This window comes from Capra hircus, chromosome 15, assembly GCF_001704415.2.
Source record: "Capra hircus breed San Clemente chromosome 15, ASM170441v1, whole genome shotgun sequence".
Taxonomy (NCBI): Eukaryota; Metazoa; Chordata; class Mammalia; order Artiodactyla; family Bovidae; genus Capra; species Capra hircus.
In genome coordinates this window covers 32,295,161-32,322,835 of record NC_030822.1, presented here as the reverse complement: position 1 = coordinate 32,322,835, position 27,675 = coordinate 32,295,161, and the positions used below count along the sequence as shown (strand labels likewise).

The following is a 27,675-nucleotide window of genomic DNA, read 5'->3' as shown; positions in this document are numbered from 1 at the left end:
TATTGAGTCTTCCCCTACATTACATATCAGATGGATTCTTGCAATAAATTTCCCAAATGATCTGTCTCCCCCCACCCTTGTCCCAAATGACGGGCATAATTATTCTTTAAAACTTAAGTCAAAACCATGTCATTACTGCCCTCCTAAGAGTGGTTTATCATCTGTTTCAGAATCAAAGTCAAAATCATTACAATAGTCTACAGAATCCTATATAACCTGTCCTGTGAGGCCCCTCCCCCATGTCACCTCCTACTCTCCCACATGACCCTGGCAACCTTGACTGCTTACTATATATACCTTAGATCTTTGCTCAATGTCAACTTCTCAATAAGGCTTTCCCCAATCACCCTATTTTAAATTGCAATGCCCCAAACACAACCTTGCCCCTCTTACCCTCCTTCTATGCTTTATTTTTCTCCAGAGCACTTCTGATCATCTGACATGCTCTCTATTTTACCTATGTATTTGTTTATTGTATGACTCTTTCACTAGAATATAATTTCCAAAAGGAAAAAGATTTTGTTGTGATTTATTTATCAATGTATTTATTCCCCAGTGCCCAGACCAAAGCTCAAGGCTTAGCACATAGCAGGTACTCAAATAACTACTGAATGCTAAATGATTTATAAATCTGTCTCCATCCTAACACTTTCAAGATAAATATGGCTTATGTACTCTCCTAGAGTAATTAATGATTTGAATTTACTTCATACCATGTAAAGAAGTGCTTCTTTCTACTTATAACTCAAAACAATCTTCCAGAGGCAACCTCTTATTTTTTATTTTGGGGATATGGAAGCACATACATATGGACCTTATATAGTCAGTCCTTTCATGATTTGGACTTATATTCTACAGCTCTTCCTTCTTCCTAACAAAAAGTCTGGCTGGCCCAAGGACTTTCTCAAATGTTTGATAAAGAATAATGAACAATAAGATACTGCTAGTAACCCATCATCAATAAAAAAATTAGTTTTTCTTAAACACTAACACATTAACTAAGATAGCCCTTCTCTTTCTGATTACTATTGTGATCTCCTTTTCTAACCAGACTCACATATGCATTGTTTAACTCTGGAATAAATTAGCTGGCACACATCAGGACTGAGCACTTAATGCTCTACTAACTAATTAGGCAGATAGGTGACCACAAGGCAGCTGAAAATCTGCAGCTGTCAAATTAATCAGGAGGGATACTAAAGGGCTAAAGAATCAGTGATGCACTGTTCTCTAGCCTATCATTTCACTTGGTCATTTTTTTTCAACCCATAAACTGATTTCATCATATCACTAATCCCTGCTTACGTTATCCTCTTCTCTCAAACAAGGATTTCCTTAATTTGGTCCCACATCTCTTCTACTGATCCTTGTAAAATATCCTATATCCCAATAAGGCCTCTCATTCCTACATCCATATAACTGATTATACCTTCAGTTCAGTTCAGTCGCTCAGTCATGTCCGACTCTTTGCGACCCCATGAATCGCAGCACTCCAGGCCACCCTGTTCATCACCAACTCCCGGAGTTCACTCAGACTCAAGTCCATCGAGTCAGTGATGCCATCCAGCCATCTCATCCTCGGTCGTCCCCTTCTTCTCCTGCCCCCAATCCCTCCCAGCATCAGAGTCTTTTCCAATGAGTCAACTCTTCGCATGAGGTGGCCAAAGTACTGGAGTTTCAGCTTTAGCATCATTCCTTCCAAAGAAATCCCTGGGCCAATCTCCTTCAGAATGGACTGGTTGGATCTCCTTGCAGTCCAAGGGACTCTCAAGAGTCTTCTCTAATACCACAGTTCAAAAGCATCAATTATTCGGCGCTCAGCCTTCTTCACAGTCCAACTCTCACATCCAAACATGACCACTGGAAAAACCATAGCCTTGACTCTGTCCAGAAATCTTTTTTCCACCTTTCCATTCATCTAACTCCTACTCACTCTCCAACTCTCATCACATCCATGAAACCTGTCCCAAACACTGTAACTCACATTGCCCTCTTCCTTCTGTGAAATCCTCTTGAACACTAATTGTCTGATTTCCTCTTGGGTATAAGCTGTCTTTTTAAATTCCTCTCTTCAGGAAGACTTTGCTAATACTGTAAGACCAAGTATATGCCTCTTCTGCAAGATATTAACTTTCTATTCCCTCTACCTACAAAGTTCAGCTCACATATCTTCACACAGCTGGCTCTTAGTATTATTCAGAGCTCGGCTCAAATGTCACCTCCCTACCTGAGGATCCAATCCAAGGTTACCTTTTCATTCATCTTTATCACATTACCCTGTTTTACCACCACCATCTCACAAACCACTATCTGGAATTAACTCATTCTTACTTGTTTCTTGTATACATTTAACTACTGTCACTCACACCAGAATGCAAACTCCAATGAGAAAAGGAATTTAGCTTGTTTTGTCCACTGCTGAATCCATAGTACCTAACACAGTTCCTATTCAAAAGCAGAGACATTACTTTGCGGACTAAGGTCCGGCTAATCAAGGCTCTGGTTTTTCCTGTGGTCATGTATGGATGTGAGAGTTGGACTGTGAAGAAGGCTGAGCGCCAAAGAATTGATGATTTTGAACTGTGGTATTGGAGAAGACTCTTGAGAGTCCCTTGGACTGCAAGATCCAACCAGTCCATTCTGAAGGAGATCAACCCTGGGATTTCTTTGGAAGGAATGATGCTAAAGCTGAAACTCCAGTACTTTGGCCACCTCATGCGAAGAGTTGACTCATTGGAAAAGACTCTGATGCTGGGAGGGATTGGGGGCAGGAGGAGAAGGGGACGACTGAGGATGAGATGGCTGGATGGCATCACGGACTCGATGGACTTGAGTCTGAGTGAACTCCGGGAAATGGTGATGAACAGGGGGGCCTGGAGTGCTGCGATTCATGGGGTCGCAAAGAGTCGGACACGACTGAGCGACTGATCTGATCTGATCTGAACAGTTCCCAGCATAAAAGAGTTGCTGAATATAGTCAGTCCTCTGAATCCACGGGTTCCACATCCATGAACAGCATATGATCTGTGGCTGGTTTCAACCCTGGATGCTGATCTGGAATTTGCACATGAAGAATCCACAGAGACGGAGGGATGACCATGAGAGTTGAGCATACTCAAATTTTGGTATCCACAACAGATCCTAGAACCAAATGCCCCATGGATACGGGGGAAAGACTGTAAATACTTTCTGAATAATTGAATGAATGGGCTGCTATAGCCTGTATTTTACATATTAGAATACTGATCATCTTATCTTAATGTTTTTGTCTATTTTTCTCAATTGATTGTAAGATCTTTGAAAGCCAAAACTATTTCTGCCTACTCACCACAATAACCTCAGTGCCAAGCACAGTAGCCACACAGATCTGTAAAACAATACAGTGGGCTGTTAAGGGAATGAGAAAGGATGGGAAGGAAGAGGGAGAGGAAGGGTGGTGCGGGAGAGAGAGGATCTAGAATAGAAGAGATTATCAGAGTGCATATAGATGCTTTATAAAGTATTGTTTTGCAAACTTTGTTTCAGTTTTATGTAAATACTTACATGTGTGTACTCAGTCATAATGGAAAATAATTTTTACTGTGGGTTACAACCCAAAGTTCTGAAAACACTATACTGAATTCCAAAGCACATTTCATTTATTCCAATGGTTCTCAACTTTTAATCTTAACCTCCTTGAGCAATACGATGCTGTCCCACCAAGAATAACAAGATAGCAGATAAGAAAAATTCATCTACTATTCCCCTCTGTAATCTAACGCTTTTCATATAGATTATTCCTATATCCCTAATGGCCCTAAGATCATGGAAGATGGAGATGCCTTCTCCCTCTGATATTTACCTCATGGTGCTTGGCAAGACATTACTACATTCAGTAAGTATTTTAAGTTTATTGCAGTTGCCCTACTGAATAATTATACTACGATTAGCAAAAATTGCATGTGTTAGTCTGCTTCTATACTATCATCCCAAAAATAAGGGGAGGAGAGAATACTCTAAACAAATTAAAGATCAAAAATAAAATTAATCTAAGTACAACTCTGTAGATGAACAAGCCTTGCTGAATGTTACTGGCAGTCTAGCAGCAAACCATCTGGATCAAATTATGTTCTCTGAGGGAATGAGAAACAAAATAAGATCTGCCTTTTGTTGTAGGTGGTACTTTTTAAAACCACAGTATTTGAAAGTGGACCCAAAAGGTTAAAAATGCAACACAGAGGTGTTACCCACTACAGAGATTTATGACAAGTTTTTGATTCATCTGTTACAGATGTATCTTAAGAGCTTCTCATCCTTCCATCTTTTTCTAAAGATCTAAAAAAACGGAATTGTCCCCTCTCACAGGAATCAACCAACAAAAGTGCATTATGTGTTTCAGTCTTTAGTCTCAACAGCTAAAATGGGAGATTAGAGAAATGTAGAGAATAATGTTTCAAAGATACTGATGACAAGAAGGGCCATAACTCTATCTCTAGGCTGTAAATGACCTAGTTGATAACCAAATCAACTACCTTCCTACTTACAACACTCATCATATTCTATATTTTAAAGTATTAGTTTGGTACAAAAGTAATTGAAGTTTCAGACTGTACATTTTAAATTATTATAACTAGGCTCAAACACATCTTTATTAATCAAAATAGGAACCATTACAATCAACACATTCTTGCTAATTAGAAATAAGTTCCTTTATTCCTGCAGTATAAAAATCTGTGCTTCAGGATTCGACTAACTCTTGGAAAGCATTTTCTGCCTCCTCAGGCTATGGAAGCATTTTGCCTGAAAAAAGTTGTCAAGATGTTTTAAGAAGTGGTAGTCAGTTGGCGAGAGGTCAGGTGAAAATGGTGGACGAGGCAAAGCTTCGTAGCCCAATTCATTCAACTTCTGAAGTGTTGGTTGTGTGACGTGCAGTCGGGCATTATAGTGGAGAAGAATGGGCCCACTCTGTTGACCAATGCCAGCTGTAGTGCATCTCATTGATTTGCTGAGCATACTTCTCAGATGTAATGGTTTCACCACGATTCAGAAAGCTATAGTGCACCAGATCAGCAGCAGATCACCCAATAGTGACCATGACCATTTTCTGGTGCAAGTTTGGCTTTGGAGCTTCTTCTCTGTTCAACCACTGAGCTGGTCATCACCAGTTGCCGTATAAAATCCACTTTTCATCACATTTCACAGTTCAATCGAGAAATGGTCATTGTTGCATAGAATAAGAGAAGACGACACTTCAAATTATTTTTTTTAATTTTCAGTCAGCTCATGAGGCATCCACTTATCAAGCTTTTATACTTTTTCAGTTTGCTTCAAATGCCAAAGGACCACAGAATGGTCAACTTTGAGTTCTTCCGCAACTTCTTGAGTGGTTGTCTAAGAGGATCAGCTTCGATGATGGCTCTCAAATGTCACCAACTTCCAATGGCTGGTCACTACACTCATCTTCAAGGCTCTCTGAAAAACTTCTATAACCACGACTGCACTGTACATTCATTAGCAGTTCCTGGGCCAAATGCGTTGTTGATGTTGCAAGCTGTCTTTGCTGCTTTACAACACAGTTTGAACTCAAAAAAATCGCTCAAATTTACTTTTTGTCTAACATTTCTACAGTCTAAAATAAATATAAACAGCAAATAATCCTCAGCAAAAAAAGCACAAAGTGAGAAATATGCATTAAAATGATGTATAACACAACCACATTTACTTAAGAATGTATTCCAATACCAAACAGCAAAGTTCAAAAATGTAAAACTGCAATTACTTCTGCACCAACCTAATAATTATCTCACCCACTTTTGGAGCATCTATTCACGGGCAGGTTCAGTAATAAATTTGGGCATAAAGTCCCCATCTTTGAAACACTCACAACCTAGTGGACCAAACAGTCAGTCAACCAGTATTTACTAAGTGCCTACAATTTTGCAATAACTTTAATGCTTTAACAGAGGCATATTGAGTAGACTCAAAACTTGTTCCTATCTGTCCCATCTGGTTCCCTGTTAAACGTATGCAAAGGACTGACACAAAGGAAGTCCTCAGCAAGTCTAACGGAAAATGTGTCGAGGTAGAACACAAGTCCTTGGCTCTTCCTGGCCCCCGCCCTGTCAGAAGATGTCTTGGCCACCTTACTCTAATTCCCTATCTCTTCCTATCAAAGGTAAAGCCAACTAGTCCCGATCCCAAACTCCTCTGGGGCTACTCTTCCAACAACGGAAACAAGGAGCGACAACTCTGTGGAGATGTCTGTGTCTGAGACTGACTTTTTCACCGCACAAAAAGAGATCAGGAAGCTGGTAGGCGCCCGTGTAGAATGCAGAGCCCCTGATTACCTAGCTTCCCCGGGGCCTAGGCTAGGACAGGTGACCAGCTTTTTTTTGTTGTTGTTGTGACCAACAACAATAAAACTGTTGCTGGATACGGGTTCGAAATCCGGCATCACCAGCATCTAACTGGGTGACCGTGCTGTCCGGAAGCCTCTCTCTGCGCGAAACGGAGCTAATAACCCCTACCTCAGGGGCTCACGGAGACGACTAAAGTACCGCCTGCAAAGTGCTGGGCGCACACATTTACAACTCGCTAAGGAAAGGTGTGACTACTCTTTAGAAATGCGGCTGGATGACAGAGTCGAGGGGCGCAGATTGAAGCTCAGTCTGTTGGGGACAGACTGACGAAAGGGCAGGAGGCCGAACGACTGACAGGGCGGGAAACCGCTGCCGGTAGCGCGGGAAGCGGCAGAAGCCGGCGGGCGCGGCTAACTGCAAGGCGGCGGCGGCCCGCGTCCCTCACCCGCCGCCCCCTCCCCGGCCTCTCACCTCGCTTGATCACATGCATCGCAGCTAGTAACTGAGGCGCTGAGGGATGCGACACGAGACTGCAGCTCTGAGGCTCCGGTGCGATCAAGAAGGTGGCCGAGCACGGAGGGTCAGGCTCAAAGGTTTGTTCGTGTGCAGGCCCTGGAATTAGGACCAGAGAGCACTTTCCTCCACAGAGCAGAGGAAGGCAATCCGAATCCGCTTCCCGCTCCCGCCAGCCGCGACGCAAAAGCGGCGCGACCAGGCTCCAGTGACGTCACGTGACGCAGCCAGCGCCGCGGCCGGTGGGCAAGGGCTAGCGTAGCAGAGAGTCGGCCTGGCCCCGCAGCCGCCATGTTGAGTGTGGGCAGGGCCGAGGAGATGGCGCCTCTCCTACGGCAGCGTTGGGAGTGAACGCCCCTGGCGGCAACGCAGATATCCCCCCGCCATGTTGGATGTGGGCACAGGGAATCCGGGGTTCAGCCCGCCAGGTCTTGCCCCGCCTCTCGAGTGTATTGGAAATAGCAAAACTCCAACCGTCCGCTTTTTCTTGTCTTGACGGTTGTTACGCTATAATAACCCAAGACTGTCGTCTGAGGTGGGCTCTAGCCAGAGATACGTAGACGGAGGCCGGGAGCCCCAGGGCCCTTCTTAGGTGGGCCTGAGTCCGGTTGGGAGAGAGCCTTGCTATGCCAAGGAAGGGCCTTTGTATTTTATCCTGATAGAAATGGGAGCGAGCCTTGGCAGAGTTTGAGCGGGACAAGGCTATGATCCGTTTGCTTTCAGAATTATCAAGTGGGTGGTGGCCGAAGCAGGGTCAGCCGTAAGGCCTTGGGGAGATAGAATGGACAGGACTTGGTGACCGAACGTGGGGAGTAAGCATAGGTGAGACATGTTTCACAAGTCTGGTGTAGAACCTTCAGCTTTGCGCTAGGCAAACTAATTTTTATGAAATCTCGTGTAGCATCTCCACTGTAAAACCTTTCATTGGTTCCTTATTGCCATCAAGGTGATCCCAAGGTTCCTGTGAGGCATAGCAATACCTCAAAGATATTGGTGATTTGGTTCTCATAGGGACAAAGTAAAGGGACAAAATAGGTAATTAGTTAATCCCACTAGGGGATTCTAAGTAGAATAATTATGGGAGACCCCTATAAGTTAATAATTACTCAAGAAAGCAGACTTGATTAGCAACAAAACCATGCAACACTAGCATGAGACATATCCCCAATGAAACAATGATGGCATGAGCCCCATATCCTGCCCCATGAGCTCAATAAGTTAATGATTTCTGCACATTAAAAAATAATGCACATTTAAAAATAAAAAAAAAATTATGGACCTAGCTTGACTGTAGGAAAACACTCCCCTGCTCAACTTGGAGGAGGAGCTAATGATGTCTACTCAAGAAAGACAAAAACAGTTCTCCTCCTCCCCACCTTTCCTTTGATTATAAAACTGTAGCCCAGTAAGCTCTTGGGGCATGGCACCCCTCTCCCTCACCAGCCTGCTCGTAAGCCTCACAAGCATCCTATTCTAATAAATCACCTCTTATACATCACTTTGCCTCTTGCTGAGTTCTTTCTGCACTAAGATATAGAGCACCAGGAGTTCTTCAGAGCCCCCCGAAGTGACACCAAATAGTTTCAGTTCCAGACCACTGCAATGTAGCAAATATCATGATAAAGCAAGCCTCGAAATTTTTAGTTTCCCGGTGCATATAAAAGTTATGTTTACACTATATTGTAGTCTTTTATGTGTGCAATAGCATTGTCTAAAAAAAATGCACAGCTTAATAAAAAATACATTACTGCTAAAAAACATTAACCACCATCTGAACCGTCAGCAGTGGTAATATTTTTGCAGGTGGAGGGTTTGAACTACTGCAAGAATTACCAAATGTGACACAGAAACATGAAGCAAGTAAATGCTGTTGGGAAAAAAAATAAGACTCCCTTGCCACCAATCTTCAATTTGTAAAAAGTGCAATACTTGCAAAGTGCAATAAAATGAGATATGCCTGTAATTCTAAAATGCATAGGTGATCAGTGAAGCTATATGATAGAATCAAATAGCCTAGAGGTAGGGTTGCTGGGTTAAGCTAATAAAAATTTATCCCTAACATTTCATAGGACATAATTACATTTTTAAAAGTTACTTGTCTAATATTCAAATGTAACTGAGTATCTTGTATTTCATCTGGTAACCCCACCAGAGAGTTCTGGGTAAGTGTATTAGAGTTTCATTTTCCCTTGGCAGAAGAGAAATGTCCCTTCATCCCATCTGCTATGCCACAAAGAACACAGAGAACACAATGACAGTCAAAGCCAGCAGAGGTGAAAATCTCCTACATGCTTTATTGGACTTCAAAGAGTCTAATGAAATAACACAGAAAAACCCATGTGAGGTTGTCTAGGGGGTACAAGGCAGTCTGCAGCCTAGAACTGCCTAAGACCAGCCCCAGGTGCCCCCACCCCAGGCCCAAAATAGGATCCCAGAGTACAGATGGCAGGGAGTGGGGCAGAGGGAAAATACCTTTACAGCCATAGCAAAAACAGGTAAGGGAGAGTTGTCTAGAGGGTGGGAAGGGTGAGGGGGAAGCGGTCACACAGCCACCTTGACCTACACCAGCTTCCTCAGCCACCCCCATCCCTAAACCGGCTGTGTCCTTGAGCCTCTAGCCCAGGCTATGCAGTAACATGAACACGGGTCTGACAGGGGGAGTATGTGGTGCAGGCACTTGGGAAGTTCAGGAGATTTCAATTTTAAAATGTCTTTTGGTTCAAATGTGACAACACTCTGCCCAACAGCTTCGGGGCCCCATTAGAGCCCTCTATCATAGCTGAGGCTCCTATGGTTGGGGAGCCAACTGTCCTGAGCCTTAGGAGTAATGATGCTTGGGGAGCATTTGGGGAGCATCTCTTACAGACAAACCCTCCTGCAGTATGGGGCAGTGGGGATAAGAGAGAAGCAGGTGTGGGTGAGACAAGAAAGAAAAGGTGACTGCCTTGTAGCCCACATCTCTGGCTCCTACTCATCCTCAGACTAGAAGTTGCTTCCTATCTATCCCTGAGCCTAGCCTCTCTTCAAAACTCTAGTGAGTTGTTCTCTGGGAATTGGTTTTACTCCCCCATGGACCCCTGGAGTCCTAGTAAGCTCCAAGCTGAGGTTACCTCTGGCCCACCACACTTCCAGAGAACAAACCTCAAACATTAGGTCCTAGGCCCCAGTCTGGGGCAAAGAGAACCATCGTCAGTGGCAGGGTGGGGGTGGGGGGGTGCAGGGGGTAGAGATCTGAGGCACAGGTGTCAGAAGTTACTCCCCCTTCCTCCCCCGCTAGCTGCTAGGGGAAGTTGGGGAGTGGTAGGAGAGAGAAGCCTGAAAGCAGGAACAGAGAGTAACAAGAAACCAAACCTCAAAACTGGGACAGCAGAGACATGGAAGCTGGACCCCAGAGGTGGTGCTGGGAGCTGAGGGGACAGCAACCAAGACATGCACTGAAGAGGAGAGGGAGTGACGGCGGCAGCCCATGTTTGGGAGGGAGGCAGGCCATGGTGGTCAGTTAATAAATAATGTTGAAGGACCCAAGGATGATGTGGGAGGCAGGTATGTACAGTGCCCAGGCCCCGGAGCCAGCCCCTCCCAGGCCCTGTGCTGGGGGCCAGGTATCTTGGAAGGGAGGGGAGGGGAGGCAGAAGACCAGGGAAGGACAAGTTGTCCCACCACTGCCACCCCCATCCTGCCTACTTCTTAAGAGGCTTCTTAAAGATTTTGAGGGGAAACTTCTTCCGGCCTGGGCTGGAGTCTGTCTCCTCGCCAATGGAACCATTATCCTCCTCAGCCGCCGCCTTCTTGCCAGCCAGGTGGGGGATACGTGTATTTCGGCTAGCCTGGAGGGCTCGGCTGTCCCCAGCTGGAGATGGCGTGTCTGGGTCTGGGGGACTTGGGCTGTGAGAACGGGAAGAATCCAAATGTGGAGAGCCACTAGGTAGGGCCGGGGAACTCAACTCCATCAGGCTGTGGGCCTTGTCCAGCCCATGGTTCAGCGCCAGCAGTGCTTTCTTGGCCAGGGCAGGGCTGTCAGGCAGTTTCTCCACCAGAGAGCCGGGGTGGGCCCCCTCAATCAGCCGGTGGCTGCCATTGGAGGTCATGGCGCTGAGAGCCTCATCTGCAGCACGGATCATCTGAGGAGGCTTGGGGGCCAGACGCTGGCGGTCACTCATGTGGAGGGAGGACTCCGAATCGGAATGGGTCAAATCCCTGCAAGACAGGTCAGAGAGGAAGAAAGGGACAGAGAGGATGGGGGCAGGGGGTAGTTTGAAGAGGAGAGGGGGACCACGGGAGAAGACAAGAGCAGGGGGATGAGAGAGGGGCAGGAGAGAGCAAATAGGGTGCCCAGCAGGTGGGAAAGAGCGAAGAATGGGAAACAGGGAAGTTAACACGACACAAGAGAGGAGGTAGGAATAGGGAATAAGGATAGATTGGAGAAGAGATAAGGAGAAAAGAGTAATATGGGGGGGGGACATGGGGAGCAAAAGGAGAAGCAGGTAGAAATACAGAGGACCAAGGGAAAGAAAAAAAAAAGAAGGAAAAGTAATGGAGAGAAAAGAGAGATAAGAAGCAAAAACAAACGTCATTATACCATTAACTCTCTGGCTAAGGGCTTTCTAAGGTCTGGCCCCCACCCCTGATGAATAGCCAGGCCTTAAACCAATACAGCCATAGGCTTCAGTGCTACAGGCATCCTCCTCAGCAAAATCTCTGCTTCCAGAGCTGGTTAGACTTCTTAGGACTCAACTCTAAGCTAACATACATAACTCCCGTCCCACCCGGGGACACATCCAGTCTGGGCCAGGCCTCAAGGAACAGGGAAACATGCAGTCGGTGGGCCTGACCCGGACTGGGGAGAAAAAGACTAGAACAGCCTTGCAAACAATCCCTCACCCCCCTGAAAGGCCAAGATGCTGCCTCTTCCAACCCTCTCTCAGGATTCAAAAAAGGTCGCAGAGAAGTGTTTTGGAGTTCAAAGTTGGCTGGCAGTAGGAAGACTGGGGTCTTTTTCAGAGCTCTGCTGACAGGAAGAATGTATGGAGGTGCAGAAAGACAGGATGTTGGCCTTTGAGGAGCAGTGGTTCAGAACAGCTGCCCACTGGAAGTCCCAAGGTCTATTTCAATTTCCACCTCTGCCTGAGATTTGCTGTGTGACCTTGGACAAGTCATATAACCTTGCTGGTCCTAAATTTTGGCCAAATGAAGATAACACCAATTCAATTATTTTGTAAGACTGTTTAGAGGCCCAAGTATGTTGGCAAAGCACTTGAAAATGTAGAAAGAATTGTGGGAATGAAGATGATGAGGCCAGTCAAGCAGGAAGACCCTTCCATGGGCCACTCACAAGAGGCTTCTTTGCAAGGCTGAGCTATGGGGACACGGCACTGCACACTGGACATGCACACAGAGGTGGTCCAGCATAGTTGAGACCCTTTAAAGGGCTGGCTATTCCTAAGAAGACCATGAACGAATTCTGGATGCCACCCCTCCTACCTTACAGACAAAAAGGTAGATGCAGGAGTCCCCTGCCAATCCTTTAATCCTTCCACTTTCCCAGAGGCCCTAGACCCCATGGCAGAGGCAGAGGAGAGGGCTAAGGGAAATGTTTAAACATCCATGTCAGAAAACTAAAGGGAAAGGGTCATGAGTGGGAGGGGAGAGGACAGCACAGCAGGACCTAGAAAGGAGAAGGCTGTGGGTAAAAAATTAGGGAGGGCACCAGGCTCCAAAAACAGGCAAAAGCAGGAGGCTGGCTAATAGTCATTATAGGTTTAATTCTCAGTAGGAAACAATTAACCAAACAGCCACTCTGTGGGCCAAGTACCTTCCTGGAGACATGGAACAGCAGAGAACAATCTCAGCTTCAACTTCCACTCCAAACACTGTTCCAGCCACCTACTCTAGTATTTTACCAACTGTCTCCCATTTGCTTTCATATTTCTGATGGTGCCCCCTCTTCTATCTAAATGTGTCCTTGTTTCTCTAAGTCCCAAGATGATCCTCTCCATAGCCTGCCTTTTCCACACCGATATGAACCACTGAGCAAGGTGCCAAGGAAATTCTGGGGAGCAGTCACACTGGGACAAGGGGCCTTCTAGACTGAGGAGGTGAGAATTCTAGGAGACTGCCTTTTCAATGCCAAGGAAGGAAGAGTGGTCAAGAGGTTGGGGTCCACTCAGACTCACTCCTCCTGGCTTACTACCCCATTTGGTCATAATTTCCAGACCTCAGTGCCTCCATCATCAACAAAAGCTGAGACTTCCAAAGCAAGAAAAGAACCTAGGGGGAAGCCTGGGTGGACATGTGAGGGAAAGGGCCCACTGAGCAAGCTCACTTTCCCTCCCTGAACCTCTGAGACGATTTAGGTCAGGGGTGTCCCTCCCCAAAGGCTGGGCTGCCTTGGGCTCCCGTCCCAAGCTACTAACCTTACTAGAGAGCCTGTTTGCCTTTAGAGATGATCCTCTGATGCATGGTGTGAAAGAAAATTCAGTAGTGAACAGGCCAGGTGGATGCAGGTACTCCTTCCCTTCCCCCCGCCCACTGCCCTCAACCTGGGCCTTTGAACATGAGATTCACAGCATCCTCTAGTACCCCCAAACCACTTTGATCCTGTCCATCTGTACTGGGAAGGGCAGTCTCCCTGCATAGGCTTCTGGATGAAAATGAGGATGAGGATGAAAATGAGCAACTCTGCTGAGTGATAACACTAGGAAAGGCTGTCCTTTTGTGAAAGAGAAAGGAACAGACTTCAAGGATACCATCCAGAGGTCCAAGGGGCAGAGCTAGAAAGACTGGTATCCAGAGTGACGCAGGACCAAAAGGAAGCAACAGGGAAAGCTGCAGCTCAGAGGCCAGGACTAAACCACGGTCACAACTTCAGAGATGACAGGTGCTTTCTGATGGTCTTTCTGAGGGTCCTCTAAGCTTGTTCAGGCAAGGTCAAGGCTACTATCTCTTACCGTAGCCTGTCACCTTGAGGTGTGAGCAGGGCAAGTCCCTGCAGCTGCCAGACCAGGCTGTGGGAGAAGGCCTGTCATCAGTTCTTACACAGTTCACTTACTGAGACCTTCTGGAAGCACAAACATAACTAACAGAGCATCCTGGAATGGAGAGCCAAGTCCTAGTCTGTGTTCTGCTCCTAACTAGCTTTGGGACCTGGGGAAAATTACTTAACCTGCAGAATCTTAACTCCTTCTCTGAACAGGAGTGTTTTTATGCCTGCCTGACATAAACCCAGCTTGTCCAAAATCCTTAAATTTGTTTCCTCCTCCCTTCTGAAGAGTAATTTTATGAAGGGTACTACAGTTTTCCTGTCACCCAAGCTAGAAACCTGGGCATCATCCTAGATGCCTCCTTCTCCTCCACCCCTCAAAGTCAGTTACCAAATTAACACTCTTGTTTTTACCCCCAAACCTCATTACCTCCACTGTTGGCCTACTGCAGTGACTTCCAAGTTCCTCTAGTCTCTCTCTTTCCTTTATACAGGCTATAAAATGTTATTTCTAAAAGGCAAATATGACCAATTCACTTCCTTCTAAAAGCCCCTTTGCAGTTCTCTGTCTCTTAAAGGATGATGGCCCAAGCTCCTAGCCTTTCAGAGCCCTGCATCATTCTAGCCTCCTTTGCTACCCTGTCCCATCAACACAATGTTCTAACCACACATAGATCCGATTCTCATGAACTTCCAAGGAACTTCATGTTCCCTCTGCCTAGAATACCCAATCTCCTTTTCCTGTACACAGGGTGTTGGCATAAATGTCATCTCTTTTGTGAAGCGTTCCACCCAGGTTCACACTGTTAGTCATTCCCTCTTCAACACCCCCATAGCACTTATCAACTGTTCCAGAATCATTTATGTACCTCTCCCAGACCAGACCATAATTCTTGATGGCTGAGATTGTATCTTATCATCTATGAATCCCCATGCCCAGCAGTCTGGCAGAGAGTAGGTATCCATAAATGTTTGCTGAGGGGATAAAAGAAGTGAGGACTCCACTGAGATAACGGATGTGAAAGTTTAGGCCAAAGTGCTATAGGACTGTGAGGGAGGGGGTCTGTTACTCATTTTTAGAGTCAGCAAACCCCAAAGAGAGAAGGGAAGAAAGGTGTAGGGCATCAGGCTGACCTCAAGGAGGGGTCCCAGGCTGGGGAAAGACAGGACAAGGAGAAGGTACCCCAAGCCACAGCCCCCACAGCCCACCAAGCAGCAGCCAGCAGGCAAAGGCCAAGGTAAAGGCAGCAGAGAGGCATGGACGGGAAGAAAGGGAGAGAAGAGAGACAGCTGATACCCCAAGCTCTCTGAGTGCCAAGGCATCACAGCGGTGCTGTCAGAAAGGGGTGGGTCAGGGTAGGGCTCCATCTGGAGGAAATAGGAAGTGCTGTGGTGGTAATAGACAGGGTGGACATGGACGGTGGTGATGGAGGTGGTGGTGGTGGTGGTGGTGGTGGCGGCAGAGGAGCAGGAAGAAGAAGCAGAGGCAGGTGGAGCGCTGGTCCCGAGGCCTTCAGAACTGAAAGACTGTCCAGATGAAAGGCTGCGCATTCGCCGCAGAGAGACCCGGCTTGTCAAGAAGTGGCCAGCCTCGCCCTCTACCAACCTCTGAGACCCCAGGCCATGCTGCGGCTCCGTCAGGCGCTGCCGGACGCTGCTCTGCAGGCTGGGAGCTGCAAGGAGAGAGAAGAGAGTGTGAGGAAGGGCCACCTGCTCTGGGCTGGCCGGGAAGCAAGTTTGCCCGTGGAGAGATGCTTGCTGGAGACCACTCTGGGTCTTCGGTCCCCAGTCTGGAGAATGGGCCACCTCCTCCCAAGAACCTCCCACCAGGGATCCTAAAGGAGGGGCCAGTTGAAAATGAGATGCCCAGGTCAATTTCAATGGCAATTCCAATGAAAGGAGACCTAGGGCCAACATTACTAGGAAGGGAGATGGTAAGGCAGTTAGTGGGAGGACACAGGCAGGACGGGGTAGGACAGGGGTTTGGGACAAGCTCCGGGAGGGCACAAAGAACCAGCCTTTTTAGAAAGCCAAAGTCGGGAAATAGTCACAATTCAGAAAAGGATTTATACATAAACATGTTCATCACACCTTTATTAATAATCATATGAAAGCAAAAATAAAGGTGGAATGACAGGAAAATGATAACACATCCAGTTACTAGAAAGTTATACAGCTATTAAAAAGGCTACTTATGGGAATTCCCTGGTGGTCCAGTGGTTAGGACTTGACACTTTCACTGCCAGGACTCAGGTTCAACCCCTGGGAAACTAAGATCCCATAAGACTTGCAGTGCAGCCAAAAAAAAGCACTGCTTGAGAAGACTTTTAAAACACAGAAAAAGGCCTATTAAAATGCTCAGGGGAACAAAAGGATACAGATTTTCATGTACAAGGAATACCTTGAGCAATAGAATACCAAAGACAAGAGTTTGAAACCAGGTCTTTCTATTTCTAGCTGTGACCTGAGTAACTTACTTCCCCATTTTAATTCCTAATTTATAAAATCCTGCAGAATTGTCATGAGGCTTCAAGATAATATTTTTAAAGTACCTGACACAGTTCATGGCACTCAGTAAATGACAGCGGTTATCATTATCTTGACTACATAAAATTACTTAAAAATTGACAAACAAAAGACTGCTCAAATATGGTGGGAACTACAGGTGCCTTTTAAAGCCCATATTTACTCTTTTTACTTTCCAAACTTCCTCTAATAAGCATTTACACAACAAATAACCAGCTCCTGGATCAATGCTTCAAATCAGGCTCTTAGAAGATGGTGGCCATCATGCCCAGAGAAGGGGTATATGGGTACCAGGTAACTTAGAGACGTGCTAGAGCATCCCTCTTGGGCTCACTGCTAGATCCAGTTGAAAATGGAATTCACACCTTTGTTTTTTCTCCTCTGCCCTGATAGATGGGCCTCCCTGCCTTCTCCCTAAAGATGGGAGAAAGGGCCAGGTTACACGGATGGCGGAAGCCTTGGAAGGGCCACCAGGAAGAGAGCACAGTTCCATGGTGATGGAGAGCTAGCAAGGTAGGGCCTCTAAATGGCTGGTGGCTTTCAAGACATGAAAGAGGCTTAAGGGGAAGAGGAAACGTGGAATAGAGATGGAGAAAGAGAGACAGAAGGAGAAGCAGAGAAAGAGAAAGGAGGAGGAGGCTCTCTCATTCCTTCTTTCCATCTCAGCCCAGCTAGATGAAGGGCCACTGGGATATCAGTTGAGCTGGGCTGAAAGGAGAAGCCGAAGCCTCCCATCACCATGGCTATTCCCTCTCCAGGCCTCAGCTGAGCAGGCTGATTCTTCTCACCCCCCCGAACCCTTCCCTGAAGTTAGTAGGGACTGTAGTGAGGGAACAGAGGAACAGGCAGGGGAGTGATGCAGGCAGGAGAAGGGGCCCGTGGGGTGGGAGTGCTGGTTTAGTCCCCAAAGTCGGAAAAAACAAAAGCCCCAAAGGGGCTCCTCAAACCCGGGTATTTCCAGAGGGACTGATCGTCCGAGCCGGCGGATGCTGAGCAGAGAGAGCGGTCACTGAACCTACGCCCCATCAGCCAGGCAGCATCTAGGGTCCAACAACCAGGCCGAAAGGAGAAGAGAATCGGATTCACCGAGGGCTTCACCCTGCCCCCATGGGGTAAGGGAAGGGCAGGGGGCAAGGGGGGAATGGCTCAGAGCTCATGAAGGTCCCTCCCAACCCGGAGAACACAGGAGCTCTTTTCTACTTGCTCGTGACCTTAACCTTGTTGGGCCTTTAATGAAAGCCTTGCAAGGCACCAGTCCACAGAAAGAAGAGGCTTGGCCAGAGGCAAACTATGGTAAAGAAACTTACAAAAACATCCAGCCTGATTAAAGATCTGGCTATAGCCCCTAACCCAGCCCAGCTTTCCACCATCCCCCCTGCATGCGTGAGATATGGGCCCAGGACAAGAGCTTTTCCATAAAAGTATATTCTGTTTATCTAAAAGAGACTCTGATCCAGAGAAAAATTCAGCGGGTCAGTAGAGGGTGTGTCCCTTCCTTCACTGAAGAATTCCCACAGAGTGCTGTCTCCCTTGACTCTGCTCTACTCAGCTCTCACCACTCGCAGGGAGAACGGGGAGAGGGAAGACCCAGGACAGAGGTGGGGGGAGGTGGGGATGGCCGAGTTCAGGTGGAAAGCCGGAGATCCCAGGAGATCCCTCCTGGACAAGAATGTCTTTCTGGCTTAGAGGATTCGGGGCTTTATCACTGTAAGGGACTATTGCTTCCTGGGGCCTCACATGAAAAAACAGAAAGAGGCATCGTTTATCTACTTAGCAATTAAAAATAAGGAATATAAAATTAAAACAAGTAAAAGCAACAGTCAAAATGAATGCCATTTTTATGTTACGAGTCACTAAAGGAGGTTATTTTTATAAAGGTAGATAGGAACAGAATGGGGGGGAGGAGAATAAAAGGATTAAAAAAACACAAAGAGGGAGGGAGACACACTCAGCACCATAGACCCACAGGGCAGATGGAGGATCCAGCAAGGGAAGGCCACTAACAGGACAACTGCAAAGGAATGCCAGGGTGCAGGTTGTGCTTTACGAACCAAGGTGATGAGTTAAATCGTCTTGGCTTCTGCCCCACATCTGGCTGACGCACGGCAGAGACCAGCAGACTTCTCAATCTGCACATCAAAGCCTCCTTCCCTCCTCCCTACCCAAGAGGTCACCTACACTGCATGGACAAGGGTGACACAATCTCCTCATCCATGTCATCCACGTCGTCAGTCATGATGAAGTGGGCGGGGTTGGGGCGCGTGCTACCCATCCAGCTGGGGTCTATGTTGAGGGCAGCCACCAGGGAATGGATGCCAGGGTTATTGACAATCTGGAAGCCACAGAGGATCTCAATCTGCTGCCAGCGGTGCAGGCGCTCCCTCAGCGCTGCTGTCACCTCGCTCAGAGCTTGCCTGAAGAGAGAAGAAAGAAAATGGGAGGCATGGGCTGGGCCTAAGCCCCAGGAGAGAGGAGGCATCTTCTCAGAGGAACAAGTTGCAGGGGTGGGGGGCAGTATGTGTATGTAAGAAGCACACTTAAATCATAGACTTAAGAGCAGTGTGGGAGGTAGTTAAGGGCTGAGGCAGGAGATCAGAGCTGTACCTCTTCCAGTGAAGAAACAGAATCAGGACTGGAGGCCCTGGACACCCTCCAACTCTGAGGATGGGATGGACATCACCAGAGTTGGGCAGCAGGTGTAACTTACTTGGCTGTTAAGATTTTGTGATCCACATCATCCAGGGAAGAGCTGTGGGCCACGTGGAAGGTGCCAAAGAGTGTGTTTCTCTTCTTTTTTATCTTCTCAGCCTGCAAAGATGAGGCCCTCAGCTTAAAAACAGCAGGGAGTAGAGGTTGGAAAAATGAAAAACGTTATTTTGTGGCTGGCTCCCCCTCCTCCTAGCACAGTTTAGGCGGCATGAGAAAAAGGAAGAGAATATGGGAAAGAAAAATGGAAGCCAACGGGAGAGCAAAGAGTAGGGAAAGAAAGAAAACAGAAGCAATGAGAGGAGCCGAGGGATCCTGACTCCAGGAGTCTGTCCCTGTGTCAGTCTGGGGCCAGCAGAGACTTCCCTCTACCTGCCTCCACTTCGCCTTTCCCAGAAGGCAGGTGGGAGTAGCCCGGCACCCTTCTCCAGAAGCCTGAGGACATTATTAGAAACTGTGCATCAGGAAAAGAAACAAAGCCCAACACCAGGATGTCTCTTTGTCCAACAGAGGGATATAGAGAGGCAGAGAGGAGGAAAAAGGGCAAGTGAGGGGGTGGGGCAAGGAGGAGAGAAGAGAGCAGCAGGAGGGCAGGCTCACCCCCTCCTTGGCCACCAGCAGCTGCTTCTCGGCATTTTGCTTCTTGATGTTGTAGTACTGCACCTCCACCTCATGGGTCAGCTGCAGCCACTTCTGAAGGGCCTCTGGAGCATACCATGAGCTATGCGATTCCAGCTCCTTCTCTGCTTTCCTCAAGGCCTCCCGTACCTGTGAGCCAAGAGGATACGAGTCCTTACTATTACCAAGGCCCTCTCCAGTGCCTCCATATGATACATCAGCCTTCTTTTCTTCCATCTCATCTAAGCTTCACCACTCTCACGAGAGGGAGAAAGGGCAGGATTATTTTCTGTATCTTATATATAAGAAACCAAGCTAAAAAAAAAAAAAAAAAAGAAACCAAGCTTGGAGAAGGAAAGTAACCTACTCAAGATCAACATTTAGTAGTGTCAACCAGAAGTCAAATGGAGACTTTTTTTTTCTTTCTTTTATTTATTTATTTTTTGCTGCCAGACTAGAGGATTCTTTTCTCACATATTAGTCACTTCTCCTGGTCATACAGCCAATGTCAGCAATTTTCCCTGCTCTCATGAGGTACAGCTTATCTCAGTGAATCCTCTTCTTTCTGAGAGCTGGGGTCTATTCTTGGACCCAAGCCCTCACAATGTGGCAAGAAAAGCACTTGGGTGGGAGTCTGGAAATCTTACCTGGTCCCTGGTCTGTCACTCAACTGTCTGTGTGACCATGTGCTTCCTAAAGCAGATCTCGCTGCTTTAGGTGTAAGGCCTTGTCCCAGGCAAATCCAAATTGTAAGCAAAGTGACGATCTCAGGAGAGAGTGAGCTCCCCATCCTGAGAGGTATGGAAAGAGCTCATGTCAGAAAGACCTTCAAAATGATTGCTACTCCAGGGGGCAACTGGCCTGAACACTCTCCAAAGGCTCCTCTAGCCCAGAGACTTTGTGATTCCCTCATTGATCAGGGTGGGTAGGCTGTAATGGGCACTGTCTACAAGGCAAGAAAACAACAAGCAAGCTTACACCTAACATGGGTATTGCCAACAGAGGCCAAGATCAGAAAGGACCAAAGTATAAGCAGACATCTCTTCACTGACTTCTAAGCAAGGAGCATAAAATGAAGCAGATGGCCACAAAGCACTTAAATATGAAAGGTTTGGAAAGTACTGTACATACAGAACCCATTATCTATGCTTGAATTCCTTCTATCTCACCCAGGCTACCAGTATAAACAATTCCCCAGCTCCCCCATCTGAACACTGACTTTTCACTGCTCAGAATCCCAGAGAAAGGGGATTGAGAGCAGTCTAGTGTCCAACTTCAGCCCATGGGGAAGTATCCGACAGCAGGTCTGGGGTCCACCCCTGAGCCTAATATAGACCAGGAGGGCCTTAGCTAAGGACAGAACACCTTCATTCCTCTGAGAGCCCATGAGAGGACCAAGCTTCACTGGGTTTTTGTTCCTTGAAAAGGGAACTACAAAATAGCCCACTCCTGGCTTTGTAGATTTAAAATGAGGAACAGACACCTTAGCGACTAATACACTGAGTCTGGAAATGGAGGATCAAGTTCTACATTAAAAGCAGTTGAAGGACTGGGATCAGCTAAAGGGATAATGGAGAGAGAAGAGAGAGCAAGTAGAAGGAAGTATGACAGTTGGGGAGGCACATGAAAGGGCTGGTCAAACACACTCAAAAATTGTGTAATGAGAGAAACAATTACAAAACAGGGAACAGGGGGATCACAGGTAAAGAGACAGAGACAGACACATCCATTTTCTTTTTTGAGCATTTACTGCACTCTGGGGCTGTGCAAGAGAATAGGTAGCTAGGCCAAAGAGTGGAATAAAATGTCCCATAATATCACAATGCTTAGGAGACAAGGCATTGCAAGAAAGAAGGGATCTGACTCAAGCACACAGCCAGTTTTCTCCTCAAGAGAGCTGCAAAACTTTAAAGTTATGAGGAGTAGGAGGCCAAAGAGCTAACTTTAAAATGTCCAAGGGGCAGAAATAATCTCATAGTCATTCCAGACTGGGAAGAAATAAATTCACCAGATCTCAATAAAAAGTCAGAAAGCAGAATGCCTGAGAAACAGGGACAAATGAGGCTTGGACCAACTCTTACTAAACTACGACCCAGTTCCGACACACTTCAGTCTCTCATTGGCTTGAGATGACCAGATCCTCACCCAGCATACCTACCCAAACCCTGTATCTGACAGAAGATGAAAATCACCTGTGGTGACCAGATCCTCACCCAGCATACCTACCTAAACTCTGTATCTGACAGAAGATGAAAATCAACTGTGGCCTTTATTACTCTTTATGCACACTATCCAGCATTTACTAAATTACTAGACATGAGAAGAGGCAGGCAAATAGAAGTAATAATCAAGAGGAAAAACAAGCAGTCCCACAAAAGATCCAGATGTTAAGAGTTACCCATCAAGGAATTTAAGACAACTATGACTAAAATGTTAAAGAAAAATATGGGAAAATTCTGGACAGGGAACAGAATCAATAAAAGAGTAAAATCGGCATTCTAGAAAAATACATTATCTGAGAGTAGGATTCCACTGTATGAGCTAAATACCACAATGTTCTTGGCAAAATACAGGATTAGGGAACTCAAAGACAGATTAAAATAAAATAACCAAACCAAAGCACAGAGGGAGGAAAAAAAGAACAGAACTAAGCATAAGAGACATGTGGAATAGAGTTAAAAGGTCTAACATAAATACTGGATACCCAGAAGGAGAGGCGAGAATGGAGCAGAAGCAACATGTAAACACCACAGTGAATGTGTATTCTGCGGCTGTTGGGTAAAATGCTCTATATGCAGCAATGAGGTCAAATTGATCAGTCATGTTTAAATTTTTATATCCTTACTGATACTTTTGGCTGCTTATTATTGGGAGGGGGATGCTAAAAATCTCTAACTTTGATTATGAAATTTGTCTATTATCCTGTTAGTTTTTCTTAACTTTTGCTTTATATATATATACACACACACATATATATTTTAAACTATATTATTAGGTGTATCCAAATTAAAGGTTGTTATATTTTACTGTTTAATTCACACATTTATCTTACATGAAATGTCCATTTTTGTCTCTAGTAATACTTTTTTCTCTAAGTCTATTTTGTCTGACATTAACATAGCTACCCCTACTTTATTTTCCTTAGTGTTTATCATATATTAATATCTTTTCTCATCTTTTTACTTTTAACTATTTTGTATCCTTATTTCTAAAGCATATCTGTTGTAAACAGCATATAGTTGGGATTTATTTTTTATCCAGTCTGACACTCTTTGCCTTTTAGTTGTTTTCTGTAGTCTGCTTACATCATCCAAGTTTCAACATATTTGAAAGGACTGGAACCTGTGGTCAAAGCACATGTTCTTTGAACACAGCAAAGTTAAACTGGAGATCAATGAGAAAGATAAACAGAAAAGTCCCCAAGTGTTTGACAATTAGGCAACACACTTTTAAATAACCATGGGTCAAAAAGAAATCACAATGGAAGATAGGAAATGTTTTTAACTGAATCCCAATTTTTTAAATTAGAAGATTCCCAAATAAAGTCATCAATAAATTTATGAAAAGGTATTCAATATTATTGGTCAATAGGAAAATTAAAATTAAAATCACAATAAGATACTATTACATCCACAACATAATGTATAAAATGAAAATGCCTAAAAATACTCAGGCTGTAGCTCAAGTAGAACTCTCACACTATCACTAGTGGCTGTACAGATTGGTACAATCATTCTGGAAAATCGCCAATTTCTCAAAACAAATATATGAATGCCCTGTTACATATCCAAAAGAAATAAGTGATGCCCACAAAGAAGTTTTAAAAGAAAACAAACTTGCAAACAACCCAAATGTCTATCAATAGGAGAATGGATAAATAATTTATAGTACATCCATACAAGGGATTAACACTCAGCAACAGAAATAAACTAAATATCACTACATGCAATAACATGGTTACCTCTCACAGATATAATGTTCAATTAAAGAAACCAAACACAAAAGAATACATACTGTATCATGCTATTTACATGATGTTAAAAATCAGGTGAAACTGATCTGGTTTAGAGGTTACGACTGCAGTTGCCTTTCGGGTGGAGTATTGACAGGGAGAAAGGGGAAGCAGAAGTGAGCCCTCTGAGAGCTTACGAGATTCTGTACCTTGATGTGGACGGCGACACAGGTACATGCATCTGTAAAGCATGCCAGCTGTATACTTATGATCTGTGTATATAAATACCTCAACTAAGAAGGGACAGAATAACTTATCACCTGTTATTCACTGTGCTTTCACAACCGCAGTGATCATTTCTGCAACTTTTCCACTACTCTTGGCCAGACCCTTGGCTCCTGCCCTTTGACCCCAGCGCCTCGGGACTGTAGACTCTCCTACCTGCTCCAGCTCCTCCTCGGCATATTTCTGGCGGCTCCGCTCATTCTCCGTGCCCTCCCGCAGCTCCTTCAGCCTCTGGGCTTCCTGCTTGGCAAGGTTGATCTCATCACGCAGCTTCTTCTCCAGGTGCACCTTTTCCACCTCCACTGTGCGGTGCTCCTCCTGGGCTTTGTGCAGCCTGGAGACAACACAGGGAGCTGGAGGAGCCAGGCCAGGCAGTGCCCGCCAGCTTGCCACAGGGCATGGCATCAAGAGGACGATGAAGCCTCCAGCACTCAGAATATACTCTCCCTACCCTGCCACCTGCCTGGCCCTGGTGAGGCAGCTCAGGACCAACAGCAACCATGGCATTACCCTACTTATCTGGACCATCATTCTGCTGCCAGTAACAAAGGCTGTGAAGCCAAGGTTCCAGGGTATCTGAATCCTTCCTTCTAAGGTGTTGGGGAGACAGTAGAGAGCCTGGAGTGCTGCAGTCCATGGGGTCCCAAAGAGTCAGACACGACTTACTGACTGAACAACAACAAGATGTCTCACATACTCAGATCATAACAATTACTAGTTTACAAGGTTTTCCACATTTGTCCTCCCTGCAGATAATGATACATTGTACAGTTATCAGCCTGGGACAGGTATGGACACAAAGGCTTAGGAAAGGGAACAAATGGCAGACAGAATTGAGACCAGAATTCTAATTTTTATGTGTTCAAATTGCACATTTACTACTCTTATACCAAGGTATCTGGAAGGTACAATCAATGTAGAATACCCTGAAACATAGACCAAAGACCCAGGGAAAGCTTGACAGTGAAATATGCTGGGGGTGATGGTCATGGGGAGATTTAAGGAAAATGAGAAGGGAACTACTGAGCTGTACCTCTTGGACTCCTGAGTACCTAAATCCCAAAAGCACAGAAATATGAAAATCATGCTAAAGGGGCTAGTTAGGATTTGGGGGAGCCCCTCATGCCCCTGACCGTAAGTTCCCTTCCTAAGCACATTCTTTCTCAAGGGCACCACTTATAATGAAAATATGCCCTTGGACCCACCCACACATTCCCTCTGTTTACTGACAAAATCCTTAATCCATCCAGCTAAGCTTCCTTCCTTCTTCCCTTTCTTTGCACTACATTTCTATGTTTATTCATTCATTCATTCATTCACCTATTCCTTCACCTAGTACTTTAAGGTGTCTACTAAATGCCAAGCCCTGTGTGACTCCTAGATATATGGAGATGAGTGAGAAGACTGCCCCTGCCACTGAGGTGCTCATGGCCTAGTCCAATATAGACAAGTAAACAGATAGGTGCACACAGTGTGATAAGTTCTGTAATAGAGAAATAAAGTGTTGGGTAGGCCCAAAGGATGGGGTGGTCAACTCTGCCTGAAAGGAGTAGGGGAAGGTGAGGCCTGGGTTAGACCCAGAGGAAAGAATAAGCATTAGCTGGTCCCTCTGGAAGAGGGAAAGGACTTAGCTACTTCAGGTCTTCCTACCTTAGTAGGAACCACTATGTTACAGGATAAGAGGGGAAAGGAAGAGGAAGAAAACGAGTGATATATGGCTTAGACTTGAGGTACAGAAGAGAAGACCGGCTGCAGAACAAGTAGGGACCACAGAAAAGAGCACTGACCGCTGAGTTAATTAAGCAGGTAAACGGAAGAGGCAGAAACAGAACTGAACCTCTAAAAAAATCCCAAGTACAGATCTGTCAATGACTGAAGCCTCAAAAGATGTGCTGAACAAATGAGGGAAGAGGAAAAATGCCTAAGCTGCAAGCTTTCTGCTGACAAATTGCAGCCTTCTGTGCTCTTTGTCCCTGGAGTGCAAAGGAACTGAACCTCATCGAGGCACTCAGCAGGTGGCGCTATGTGCACAGCTAAAAACAAGCCAGGGGCACCATTTCCAGCACAATCTCTTTGCCCTGAATATCCTCCTTTATTGTACTCTCCCATGACTCAACTGCTTGAAATTAGAGATTCAATTCTTCACTGAAATATTATCCTCTCTGAAAGCAGCCTCTTCTGAAAAGTCTATGATATGCCTGTTTTCTTCATACAATAGGGAGAATCAAAACTGACCTATTTTGGATGTAATAGCGATGAAGATCAACAAATACTACTGGGTGAAGAAATGAGCTAATAAATGTAAAATCAAGCCTGGGCCCACCTCGTCTCCTTCACAGAAGACTGAGCATCTTGAAGGCGGCAATCAGTTACCATCAGAAGTAAGAAAAGCAGGCAGTCTGACCACAGCTCGGATCTATGCAGCTGTGTGACTGTGGACAAGTCTGTTCCCTGGACCAGGCCTGTTTCTTCCTTTTTAAGTGGGACTCAAAATTCCTGCCTGCCTCAAAGAATTATCTTGAAACCCAGTGAAATCTTAACGGAATGCACATGTAGCATTATATTTATTCACCCAAAGCATCAGGAACTCTGGAAAAAGCTCTTTGGTGACTGGCAGTGCAGGCCTGCCAAAGTAAGGAGGCACAAAGAGGCACATGGGCCCCTGTGTCAGAGGAGAATATGTGTGTGCACAGGTGTAAGACTGTCGTGGGTTGGGAGGGGTGTGCATTCGTTTCTCAAAGTGCCACAGTGGCCAGTTAGCTCTGGAGGCCTTGGGGAGCAGGGAGGGCTGGGAGTTTAGTTTTATCCCCAAACTTGGAATGCCTCCTGCCTAGATTCTTTGCCTTTGGAATGAAAACAGTACATGTTTTTCAGACAAATGAAGAATGGGGACTGCCCACATAGCAGCATTTAGCCCCCAGTTGGAAAAGGGCCCAGGAACAAGGGGCCCAGCAAAGTAGCCAGGAATCAGCTCAAAGATAAAACTCCTCTTGCCTCCTAAAAGCCCATGGAAACGAATCTGCTAGGGGTGTCTTTACTGAGGCAGCAGCCTGCGGTTAAAGAAATTCCTAACTTACTACTTACGGACACTTACCCTCTCCGAGGCTTCATTTCTTCAACTCTAAAACTGGGATAACAATACCTACCTAAGAGGGTTGTGGTGATTACAAACAATAATGTTTAAATGTACTTAACAATATCCAGTTCTTAATAAACCATTTCCCCATCCTTCCAAAATAAATAAATAAATAAAAATAATAGAAAAGAGACAGACTTCATTTCCTTTTATGTGGATTCCTGCAAAGACTCCCCAACAGGAGTCCCTAGGCTGTCTGAATCATTTTCTGACAAACACTCCTGAAGTAGGCTTCTCCTTTTCTTAAAACCAAAACAAAGCAAACAAGTAAAATACCCACATTGATTCTCTATTGCCTTTTGCATCCTACTAACATGTGGACACGACTTAGCAGCAACAGCAGCAACATGTGAGTCCAAAGGTACCAGGGATCTGGCCTCACTCTACACACTCAACCACAACCACCAGGTTAATCTTTCCTACCCATCTTTCAAGGCCACCTCCTCAGAGTCCACATCCATTCATCTCCTGCCTCTGTGCCATTCCAGTCCTTGCAGCTCTCTTCCTATAGGATGGCACTGAGTCACTGCTCCTTCTTAAGTGCGTGCTCTGTGGCCCAGAAGCAGTGATTTTCTTCCAATTCCCCACACAGACCTGATTCCTAGATGTCAGAAAGTACTTA

General features: G+C 45.7%; 2 protein-coding genes across 5 annotated transcripts in view; both read right to left on the bottom strand.

Annotated features, from left to right (window-relative positions):
- Positions 1-7,127, bottom strand: part of RRM1 (ribonucleotide reductase catalytic subunit M1) — a 39,873-nt gene extending 32,746 nt beyond the window's left edge. Inside the window, exon 1 of the mRNA XM_005689853.3 lies at positions 6,810-7,127. Coding sequence (XP_005689910.1) covers positions 6,810-6,828 — 19 coding nt within the window. The 5' untranslated portion in view covers positions 6,829-7,127. The remainder of the gene's footprint in view (positions 1-6,809) is intronic.
- The window catches only part of STIM1 (stromal interaction molecule 1), a 196,244-nt gene continuing 177,690 nt past the window's right edge, over positions 9,122-27,675 (bottom strand). Inside the window, exons 7-13 of one of the 4 annotated variants that reach the window (XM_018059438.1) lie at positions 24,074-24,251; positions 19,663-19,830; positions 19,064-19,164; positions 18,535-18,770; positions 17,304-17,396; positions 15,437-15,503; positions 9,122-11,048 (exon numbers count right to left, since the gene is read on the bottom strand). In XM_018059438.1, coding sequence (XP_017914927.1) covers positions 10,532-11,048; positions 15,437-15,503; positions 17,304-17,396; positions 18,535-18,770; positions 19,064-19,164; positions 19,663-19,830; positions 24,074-24,251 — 1,360 coding nt within the window. In that variant the 3' untranslated portion in view covers positions 9,122-10,531. Of the gene's footprint in view, positions 11,049-13,264; positions 13,302-15,127; positions 15,504-17,303; positions 17,397-18,534; positions 18,771-19,063; positions 19,165-19,662; positions 19,831-24,073; positions 24,252-27,675 lie in introns of all 4 variants that reach the window. The other 3 variants (XM_018059440.1, XM_005689854.3, XM_018059439.1) reach the window with 3 other exon arrangements.